Genomic DNA, 12,082 nt, shown 5'->3' on the forward strand with positions numbered 1-12,082 from the left:
GAAAAAGCTAATGTAAATTAAAGGAAGGTTGTATCCAACCTCTTGTAAAATAACCATTTGATTTCTCTCCTTCTTTGCATGCTTGCTTTTTTTTTCCTTTTAAATCCATTTGTGCTAGTGTCTAAACCATTCGTTGAATCCGTTGCTACATTGAATCAGAAGAAAGACCAGGTAGGATGTAGATAACACATACTTTAGCTAAGCACACCAACTCCAATTAGATTTCCAAACTGAGGTTAAATTCCCACGTTTATTTCCCAAATTGTCAATAGTGAATTTAACTGAATCACTCTTCTTGTAGCATTTTCCTAATTTTGTGTAAACTGTATCTGGATGTGTGCAAATGTAGCATCTTTTACTTAGACTGAACCCAGAGTATGAAATGAAGTGGCAAAAATTACTTTAAAGAATGCTTTATTAACTACATCTAAGAATGTACTATAAAAGGAGCAAGAACTAAATAAACTTTAAAGCTTTCCAACAAAGAAAGTAAAGATAATAATAACTAAACTACACCCACATTCAAAAAATAGGTCATACTAAATTTTTTGGTCTAGTTTGTTCTTAACCTAAAAACAAAAAACAAAAAAACACACAAAAAACCCCAAAAACTTCACATTTCAAGTTATCGACTTACCTCAGTAGTGTACATGAAATGGTTTTGAAACAACAGGTACAGATAGACCAGAGTTAGGAGGCTCATTGATATCTAACTGGCTAAGGGACCAACATCAGTTTTAAGGTAGTTTGGTACCAGCCAAGATAAGATACCTTTCTCTTCTTCCTTTTTTTTTTTTTTTTGCACTTAATTTACAGGCACATGTAAAATACAGTAAGAACAAGGTGTCAGAGTCTCATCCTACTGAAAAAAAACTCAATAAAAATTCTCCACCATTGCCAATGAAGGAGAATATTTCTTCCACTGCTCCACAGGATGAAGATCTGACCCAAATAAAATCTCAATACCTTATGTATTCTAATAGGCTAGGGTTTGGATACAGGTTTCTAGATATGTTTTTAGAACATTGCACAATTTCTCTATTCTCTAAGTGTTGTTTTCAAAATCAAGGAAAAGAATGTTAAGAATGTAAAAGGTCTCACCTGGCACTCAATAATTTTATAGAATAGTTAAATAAATATCGTTTATATATAAAAAACCCTTCCCATCAGAAGATGAGAAAATAGGCATTTGGGAATCTATTAATTTATATTTTTAAACAAAATCTAAAATATTTGCTAAGGGAGGGATCCTGCTTTCTGTCCACAAGAGTAAATTTCATACTGCCACCAGCAAAAATTCAATGGGTGGAAAGACTTTATGGATCCATAACATGACATAAAAACATAACTGCATATTCTTTACCTATTGCACACCTCACTTTCTTAAGTTTTCTAGTCAAAGCTGATGCAGTTCATAAAGTGGGTGAGAATCAACATTTTACTGTATTTTACATTCAGTCTGCTAAATAAAAGCCTTTAAACAGGCCACAAAAACACTGCAATAATATAGTTACTTCCTAATAGAAACAAAAATAACAAAAAAAACCACCAACAACCTAACAACATTGAAATAAATGGTTTCATTTTCTGATAAAACACACACCATGTACTTTTTGCAACATAAAACAACTTGAAAAATGTATAAGTAGAAGATATTTACAAACTTTGAAAACTCCTACAGGTTTTCCCTCCTTCTGGATGTGCTCTCTCAAATTTAGTTTACCTAAGTGGAAGTTACTTGTGCACAGTGAATGGAGGAAAACCCCATTTTATGAATCTCCTATTCCCAACTACAGCAGAAATTTAGCATGAAACATGATCACAAGACTACAAGTAAATAAAGCTTAACTTTTTAGCTTGACAAGAATTCCTTTGGACCCTGTCTACAATTAAAGCGCACATTCTCTGTCACTACAACTTAAATTGCAAAAACAAAAGTCAAGAGAATTGGAAAAGAAACTCAATGTTGGCTTGGATGATGAACAAGCTAGGTAGAGGCACAATCTTGCAGGTTCTATAGAAAATCCTGCTTTAGCAAATGCACCAAAGCACAGATAAAAAGATACTACCAAAAAAGTAGTTGAGTGGAGTACTCAGCAATTTCTTCTCTGTTTCTAACAACTCACTCACCAATTGCTCACATTGTCCAGTTTTGGAGGACAAAAGAAAAAGGAAAATGAGGAAGAGCACAGGAGGTGGGAGAGGCAGAAATCTAAGAAATCCCCCAGAAATCTGAGGTCACTTCCTCCTTGATGAAGGAGAGTTTGTTTCAATTTCTGTCAAAAAGAGAATGTGTCCTTAGATGGCTCCATCATCCCAATGGCCGGCAAAAACACAATGACTTCACTCATCTTAAAATTGCACTTTTCAGGATTATTTTTAAATAAGGTACTCAGGGTTGTGTGTGTGTGTCTTTTAAAGCACTACTTTTTTTGTATCTTTAAATATTGAATATATATTTTCAAAATATTACCTAGCTGCATGGATGTTCTTCTTTATAGACACATATAAAGTCAATATATTTATTAAAGGCACTACAAAATAAACATCTCTGGAGTGCAGAAGTTAAGAAAATAACCTTCATACCGAAAATATAATTACTAAAAAAACCTTTATAAACATACTATTGTGTACATGTGAGTAGAGGATCCTATTAAGGCATCGTAAGTTGAACTCTCTGAGAAATATAAGAATACAGGTGCATTCACTGTAAAAGTCACAAAAACCAGTGACTTCATGAGTACAAAATATTTCAGCATTAATATTTGATAACATTCTTCACTTTCAGGGTTTTACATGTATTTACTAAAGTTCAAACATGTTCTTCTGCAGTAGGTACTTTCTTCATAAATAGTAAAGTGTTCCTTCAGTGGTTTCTTTGTTTGCTTGTTTCCATGAACCCCCCTCAATCTCAGTATGTCTGATAGACATCATGTATGGGAACCTGAATTGTAGCAGTAGGAAATGGTTGAGGTATGTAGCCGGCATAACCTCCATAAACCGCAGCTGCAGCTGCGGCATTCTTCTGTAGTGTGGCTAGCGTGGCTGTGGCAGGAGCAGCGAATGGGACGTAGCTGGCACCGTAGATCCCAGCTGCAGGAATTCTCTGGACATTCGGAGCCACTGTGTATACGGGAGTTATTGGGCGGCCCTAAGGAACGGGGAGGAAAAAAACCAGATCTTGATGTAAGTATCCACCGTGAATAGGTCCGTGGCATTGGTACTAGAAAGAGAACAAGGGATGAAGTTAATAGAACAGTGGATTTCCAGACAGAGATCTGGCTTCGAAGATTTTCCCCACTGTTAACTTACTACCTATGGGATCTTGGGCAGGTCATTTCCCTTTGGTGGATCTGTCTTCATCTGGAAAATAGGGTGCTGAATGAGGAGATCAGAGATGTGTATCCAAGCTGATGCATTTCATAAACTGGAGGAAACAATATTTTACTGTATTTTATACTGACTCCATTAAAATGTTTAAAATAGACCAAAAAGCACTGTAGTAAAATATTGTACGTGTCTGCATATGTGTATTACATTGTACATGTTATGTATATACATATACAGATATCTACACAAATATACGTGTGTGTATGTGAGAGAGAGAGAGAGAGAGAAAGACAGAGAGAGAGAGAGAGAGAGAGAGAAAGACAGAGAGAGAGAGAGAGAGAGAGAGAGAGAGAGAGAGAGCGATCTAATCAAAAAACCTTAAAAATAACCATTGGCATAAAACGGTGTCATTTCATAGTAAACCACAACCTACATACATTTGCAACAACTTTGAAGATGTGCACTCAGTTCTACTATAATGCTTACTTTGAACATGCAAATTTGATTCAACACGATTGATATTAGGGAACAATTTGAGCATAATGTGGATTTCAAGTTTCCTTAGGTGTGATTTTCCTCAAAATCTGCTGCAATCTGTGCTGCTTCCCAATACCTCAAACCCTTCTGATACCCCTTTTCACAAATATACTTCAGGTCCTTTTCAAGGGAAACTGCCATGTCTGTTGCATAACTTCTGGTGCAGGTGGAGCTGTGGTGAGAAGGTCTATCCCCAAGCATTCTCCCCCATCTTCTCTAAGGACCCTGGGTCTAGGAGTTTGGGGATGTCCCTTTGCTTTCAGCTTTCAACTTTGCCAGCAAAAGCAGCAAGTAAGACAAGGAGTAGCCTGAGGCTGTAGAAACTGCCACTATTTATTGTAGTATTCAGATATTTCTTCACCATTTAACATGTATAAAACTGTATTACCACTTTAATTTGGTTCCTACCTTTTTTTTTTTAATGTGCCCCTGAGTATTGCGCCTCAAACCCCGTTTTGCCCATAAGCCCTGTAGTTTTTAACTGCATGATTTTGCATAGCTTGGTGATTTTTTTAGAAATGCATATATTGAGTTATAAACTGTTAAAGAACTAACTGAGGTACATAAACATATCATTTCTAACACTCTTTACACAAGACATTTTGCAATAAGACATGATGATGGTAAAACTTTTCAAGTATAAGGAACCCCTTTTAAGCTTAAAAATAAATGTAGATTCTCACCTGATAGTTGATAGTAGCCCCCCATCCCAACAAGTCATTGCTCATCCTCACCCCTCATCCAGATTTTATAGAATACAAGTTTGGGAACAACTGCCTACTGTAATCTACAGGATCCATTCCAGTTCAAAGTTCACCAAATTCACCAGTTCAATCACCAAAAATCTGTAGTGTGGCTAGCCTGACTGTGGTATATGACCTGCTCTCTTTCTCACTCTCTTACCCACACACACATAGGTATATTTGTGTAGATATCTTTATATGTATATACATAATATGTACAATGCAATACACATATGCAGACACATGTACAATATTTTACTACAGAGCTTTTTGGTCTATTTTAAACATTTTAATGGAGTCAGTCAATATAAAATACAGTAAAATATTGGTTTCTCCATTTTATGAAATGCATCAGCTTGGATACATATCTCTGATCTCCTCATTCAAAAATCAATACTTTGCTAGGGTTTTAAAGTGTATAAAACAAAGGTACAGAACCTCATAGTTCATCTAGTCCAAATCATACTTAACCATTAATCACTTATACAATACACCCCTTATTTTATAAATTCCAGTGGCTTCCTATCATTTCCCAGGATCAAATACAAAATGCTCTGTTTGGCATTCTAAGCTCTTCATAACCTAGTCCCCTCCTACCTTTTCCAGTCTTCTTATACCTTATACTCCTCAGGATGCCACTGGCTGTTCCACAAACAAGACATTTCATCTTTTGGCATTCTCTGGCTGTCTCCCCTGACTACAACACTCTCCCCTCCTCTGCTTTAACTACAGACCTCCCTGGTTTCTTTAAGTTTCAACTAAAATCCCACCTTCTACAGGAAGCCTTCCTCCTGCTAATTATTTCCTAGTAATTCTGTCTATAGTTTATTTTTTAAATATCTGTTTGCATGTTGTTCCCCTTCCCCCCATTAGACTACAAGATCCTTGAGGAGAAGGACAGACTTTTGCCTCTTTTTTGTATTCCCAGCATTTAGAACAGTGCCTGGTACTTAGATCCTTAATAAATGTTTCTTGACCAATGGATGAGTGACTGTCAAAATTAGCTAAAATCTAAGGATGCTGTGACTATTTTGTTCTTCTCTGATGGATGGACCCAGCTGTGCACGTCAAAAAAAAAAGATATGTGGTTAGTTTGGAATGATCTGTTCTTTGTAAGGCCAAGCTAACATTAAGTTACTACTCTTAATTTACTTAACGCTCACAAACCACTCCTTGAGAAATACTGTAAATAGAATGCTGGACTGGGATTACGTAGACCTGACTTCAAATTCTACCTCAGACACTTGCTAGCTGTGAGGCTCTGAACACTTAATTTCTCTCAGCCTTAGTTTACACATCTGTAAAATGAGGATAATAATAGCACCTATACTACATGTACAAACCTTAAAAAACAATGCTAACTATTATTGCTCTTACACCTCCAACTGGCTGCTGCACATTTTCACCCAGGGGAAACCTCAATGCCAGGATAACAAACCTTTGCTATGTGCCAATTCTGTACAAGGTACTGTGCTAGAGATATTAAAAAAAGGGGCAAAAAAGGCTTGATCCTCAAGTTCCTCAAGGAACTTTTATTTTATTGAGGAAAAATAATGTGTCTGCAGATAAGCAAATGCAAGATAACTCTAGGGAGGAGGGAACATTAAAATGAGAAGTATTAGAAAGGGCTACAAGTAGGGAGTGGTCTAACAGCTGCACCTTGAAGAAAACTGAGGAGAGGATGCAATGCATTTCAGGTGGAGGAAAACCTGTGTGAAAGGCCCAGAGACAGATGGAAGGATGAGTTCAGAGGACAGCTAACAGCCCAAGTTTGGCTAGAACACAGAGTACATGAAGAAGAATCATGTGGAGTAATCCTGGGATGTCAGTTTGCCAAACTATGGGGGGCCTTAAAGGTCATACTGAATAGTTTGTATTTTACCCAAGGCAAAAGAGTCACTCAAAATTTGTGATCAAAAGTAAAAAACTCAGATGCCTGACACAGGAAGATTGTTTCGGCAGTGGTATGAAAGATGGAAAGGAGTGAGGAAGTGGCAAAGTGTGGAAGGGAGACACCAGAATGAAGGAGGCCAGTCAAAAGTATATTATAACAGTCTGAATGAGAAGTGGTGCAGACCCAACTAGGGAGTCACTGTCTGAGTGACAGATGCACTGGTGGGATCTAGCTCTGCCTACTGCCAATTTTTCATCCAGAAGCTGATTATCCAAAACTGCCTCTAAACCATCTTTTTCCTACATTTGTAAGGTTAAACCATTGCTTAGCCATCCATCTGAAAGGACTGAGTGAAATAGGAAAAAAAATCAAATCTGTCCATTTAACTACTTGTTAACCTCTAATACCTTATCCTTCTCAAGGGTGCTTCTGACTCCTCAGACTTTGCAACCATGAACCAGCTGCCTTTTCTCCCCTGGAATACTTCTTTCAGCCTCCCTTCTCTGATTGGTGAGTTCCTTCTAAGCCCTCCATTTTGGGGATGAATCTGGGCTGGCCATTCTTTATTTACCTCTTAGATCTACTTCCAGTTTTCCATACTTTGCCAACATTACCTCTCCAGGCCAACTTCTGCAGAGGTGTTATCTCATATGATCCCCATGACAACTCTGGGAAGTGGATGTTATGATCTGCGTTTAGGAAACTGATGCAAATAACAGTCATAAGACTTGACTAGGGTCCCCCAGCTGGTAAGTATCTGAAGTCAGATTTCAACTCAGGTCTTCAAGTCCAGGCCCAGTGCTCTAGCCACTGCACCACCAGCTACCTCTATATGCTGTCCATCCAAACAAAAGACCCAGTAGAGCATTCTGGACCAAGAGTCTAAAGGCTTCTAGTCCTGGTCTGACCACTAACAAGTTCTGTGAACCCAGTCACTCCACTTTTCTCATCATTGTTCTCACTTGTCACCATCCAAAGTCACCCAGGTAGTTAGTGGTAGCCTCAGGAATTGAACTGAGATCTATTAACCCTTGATGTTGAATATTAAGTCCAATATGTGTTGAATTAATGAATGCATGCTATCTCCTCACACCCTCCTCCTCCCTCCTAATTTATTCCTGTTTTGGCATAGGGCTTCTGAAGTTTTAGGAGTGTGCAGCATAAACAGCTTTCATGGCCTACTTTAGATTAAGTAAAAGACAGCATGGTGGAATGGTTAGAGAACAGGTCATAAGGCAGGAAGACCAGGGCTCAAACTGGCCTCTTATACATACAGGTTGCTTGACTTTCCCAAGGTTACACAAGCTCTCAATGCCCCAGGCAGCTGTCAAAGACTAAACAACTGCTAAGTATTCTTCCCTGAGAATTCCCTACATCCATGAAACCACAAGTCAAGTCTGAAATAAATAGTAAAAGAATATGAAAAAAGGATAAAACCTCATTAAAGATGGTTAAATAAAAGGGAATTAAATGAAGCCTCCCTCCCTCCCTTTCCTCTTCCTAGGAGATGACATCCCTGTTTACTCCAAGGGCAAAGGAAAGAGAGCTCAATTTGTGGGCACTTTCTTGGACCACAGGGGCCCCTGGAGGCTCTCATATGAAAGATCCACAATTCCTGGTGAGTTTCCTGGTGTAGCAGATGGAAAGCTATGCCCGGAGTCATGAAGATCTGAGTTCAAATCCAGTCTGACACTTATTAACTGCATGACTGTGGACAAGTCACTTAAAAATTTCTGCGTGCCTCAGTTTTCTTAACTGTAAAATGGAGATAATAGTAACACCCACTGCGTAGGATTGTTGTGAAGATCAGATGAGGTAATATTTGTTAAAGTGCTTGGCACAGCATCTGGCCCAGACTAAGTACTATATTAAAGCTACTGCTGAGTATATGTATCAAATGTCTCCTGTAGTGACAGCTTCTTAACAGGAGGAACCTGTGTTTAAAAATAACCTGACTTACCTCACCCTATTGTGGATCACAGAGGTCTAGGCACATAAGGAACTCAATTCCTATCAATACACAAATAAATGGTAGAAGGAAACACATATCACATAAATTTCCATGACATAAGAAACTTACCTGGAAAGGTGGAGGGGTTGAAACAGCAGGCATGATAGCAGCAGCAGCGGCAGCGGCAGCAGCAGCAGCAGCACTGGCTGGGTCTGGCTGTACTGCTATGGGGTTGATCATATGTTCCATTGTATGGATTTTGCCATCTTCCAGCATCTTGGGAGCAGGGGCTGCCTGAAACATGGAATACTGGGCCCCAATAGCAGGGATGGCCACTAAAACAGGTTCAGGAATGGGAAAAACCAAGCTGATTAAGATTAATATACATTCTCTATGGAGTAAAAATCAAATATACCATCAAGATGTTACCACTAGCTGAGAAAGGATCTATCCATAATAACATGCAATACAGAGAAATTTCTTTCTATAGTGGGTGGCGGGGGTGTCTCCTATGTTCTAAACAAGTAGGGTCTACATTGGAAATTGACCAAGATCTTGATACCTGGGGCAGTCAGCTACATTCATTATCACTTTACCATGGCTAGACCTGAAACCTTCCTTGGTTTTATTATCTTTTAAGAGGCAAGAAAGCTGAGGATTTTGTTACAAAGTTCAGAGGAATAGATTCATGCTGTCAGTTCTACATTTGATATTGAACTCTAGACTAACACACAATGAGACAACATAGTGTGTAAAATTAAAGGTATAGTCATCTTTAAGCCTCGTAACAGTATCTGATAATAAAATAGTCAGGGAACGATTTCATGGGGCTTTCTGTATGAACCACCAATTCAAAACCCTTTGTACTGGGTGTAGAGATAAAGGCATTCTAATCAAAGTCCAGAAAGTTAGCAATATTTTGTTTATTTGGTGGAACACTATCCTAGGTGCTGTGGGGAGACAACAAGAAAATACAATGTCCCTATCTTAAAGGGAATTACAGTATAGTACATGGAGTTGAAATGTACAGATAAAGAAGTTTTTTCACGTGAATGATTATTTTTCAAATTATAGAATACATAAGATATTAATTTTTAAAAGAATATAAATTCTAGTAAAGCATAGAAATATATTTTATACATAATGTTAGAATTTACATATATCTAACTCCACACACACACACACACACACACACACACACACACACACAAATAGAGGACAGCTCAGTGAGTTGAACTATTCAGGTTTAATCACTGAAAGAGGAAAGAAGGAGAAGTGGTTTACTGTAAAAGAGTTTATGACCCCAAAGGCTCTGTTGACCTTTCATATTATTTTGAACTAGAGAATTTTCAGGCAGAAATGACATTAACAAGAGACTAAGCTATGCTTTATTCTTCATGATACTAAGTCTTATCCCAGTTTAGATGTTAAGAATTAACTAGTGAACCTATTATTAGGCAGTTCTGCTTACCTTCAGCGTTTCCTGACCTAATGAAGGTGATCAGTCTTAAAATGAATGCAGTGAATACAGCACCAGCCTTAGTGTCAGGAGGACCTGAGTTCAAATCCAGCCTCAGACACTTGACACCTAATAACTATGTGACCTTGAGCAAGTCACTTAACCCCAAATGCCTTCCCTTCTCTTCTCAAAAAAAAAGGAGAAAAGAAAAGCTGTGTGTGAGAAGGGTGGATATCATCTTTTCTAAACCAAATGGACAGGTGGGAACACATAAGAAAGCAAACCTTTTCAAAAGCAAAATGCTTATTTTCTTGATAAAAAGAAGCATAGAGCATGAGAGGAAACTAAGGCTATCTAGAACTGAAATGGTTTATTTGGGTCTGTTCTGGTTACTTACCAGCTCATTGCTTTTGCAATCCTCTGAACATTATTTTATCCACCTAAAGGCTGTATGTACTATATACACACAATTGTCTCTTCTTCCATTAACGCTTACATTTTTGTCAGTTACAAATAGGAACCTTCTCAGGAAAAAGAAGAACCTCTGAAACCTGGGTCAGTTTCATGTACAGAGAGACAAGAGAATCCTTAGATTTTAGCTCCACACTTGCTCATAATGTGAGTATTTAGATGGAAATCTGGTCAGAAAGGTTCCCTATCTGTAGAAAAGATCTTATGTATAACAAATTACTTTTGTATCTCTTTAAAGAGAGGCTCTAAATAAAGAAAATATTTTCTTCTCCTATGGGCCAATCCAATATGATGACCAAAATGCAATGGAATCCTTGCTTCTTCCATGTTTGAGTAAAGTTTGTAGAACTCTGACCCATCGGAGAATTAGGGTATGAAAGATGCAACTAGTTAATACTACCACCTTTTGTGACAAATGTTTTACTGGAATTAACTGCTCCAGCAATCTTTTGCCTACTTTTGGTGAGGCAAGTGTGCAGTAAAATGGGATACCTCTGTGTTCCCAACATCGAGTCACTGAAAAGACATATATGTGCATTTGCTATGCTTGCTTTTTCTGTGTTCATCTCAGGTATAAGCTCCTCAAGGGCAGGGATGCTGATGTTTTCTCTTTCCCTTGAGCTCTCCTTAGCACCCAATGCAGAGTTTTACAGATGGTAGTTGATTAATGAATCATAAAGACTGAGGACTATTTGACAAGTAGCATTGTGGAGTTAGCTGTGTTTGCTGGGATCTCTTGGCTTGATTAGAGGAACAGGTGCTTATAACCAAAGTTGACATTAATTAGATACTGACTCAAAAATTGTAATGTCTGATACTGTACTTTCATGGCATTTCTAGATCTTTAGCTCATTAAGACGATTGTTACAAAGGGGGTGGTGGTAGCCCTGACCACTGACAAGAGCTTCCACCTTTTCCATCAACTCTTCTAACAGAATTTAAGGTACACCTGAAGAGAAATGAACTTCCTTCCCTTGGTCAAATTCAATCCACTCATCAACTCTGCCCAGTCTCTCTCTGGAGAATGCAAAAAGTCTCACCATTGGTGAGCACTTAAGTACTGGGAAACACAAAAGAGCCCGGGGATCCACCTGTGTTGACTAAGGTTCCCCAAGAGGCAAAGGCACATATTTGCATGTGCCTGAGAGTTAGCAAGGCTTAGGTTCAATTTAAAGAGAGGTCTGAGGTTCGGACTGAATGAACATGGTCCATCACTCAGATTTATACTGACCTGTACCGGGTTTAATAGCGACTGGATTGACAGCGGATAATTCCAAATTCGGTACCAGCTCATATCCTTTTTCTTGTTGCTTTCCTTTCCCTTCATGATATCGGCTATATATGCCACGGCCTGCAGAGTATCCCCCGATGTAAGATCCCCTGGGGCCTGGGGCTCTGTTACCAGCGACCCCTCGCCCTCGGCCTCTTATGCTCCCTGCTTATAGAAACAACACAAAACTGGGATGAATAACCACAAGTGACAATGCCAGGGGGCTGAGCTTCACAAATCAGAAGACTCCAAGGACCCTGACATTTAGCTGCTTACGGAGAGTCAAAGTTGTCCATGTGAAAACCTTCTCATTTCAATGAAGTGCTACAGACGCCCAAAGAAATCTCCTATTCCTGAGGGACATGACTCAGTAACTTCATCAATCAATGTGAAAAGTAAATACGATCACACCTTGTCAATGCGTGAC

The 12,082-nt window shown here is 38.6% G+C and overlaps 1 protein-coding gene across 16 annotated transcripts in view; it reads right to left on the bottom strand.

Annotated features, from left to right (window-relative positions):
* Nucleotides 1-397: 397 nt before the first annotated feature.
* Nucleotides 398-12,082, bottom strand: part of RBM47 (RNA binding motif protein 47) — a 153,989-nt gene continuing 142,304 nt past the window's right edge. For 14 of the 16 annotated variants that reach the window (XM_072620554.1, XM_072620555.1, XM_072620551.1 and 11 more), the window contains 3 exons: nt 11,617-11,823; nt 8,585-8,790; nt 398-3,151 (listed from right to left, as the gene is read on the bottom strand). In XM_072620554.1, coding sequence (XP_072476655.1) covers nt 2,912-3,151; nt 8,585-8,790; nt 11,617-11,823 — 653 coding nt within the window. In that variant the 3' untranslated portion in view covers nt 398-2,911. Of the gene's footprint in view, nt 3,224-8,584; nt 8,791-11,616; nt 11,824-12,082 lie in introns of all 16 variants that reach the window. The other 2 variants (XM_072620566.1, XM_072620567.1) reach the window with 2 other exon arrangements.

This window comes from Notamacropus eugenii, chromosome 6, assembly GCF_028372415.1.
Source record: "Notamacropus eugenii isolate mMacEug1 chromosome 6, mMacEug1.pri_v2, whole genome shotgun sequence".
NCBI lineage: Eukaryota > Metazoa > Chordata > Mammalia > Diprotodontia > Macropodidae > Notamacropus > Notamacropus eugenii.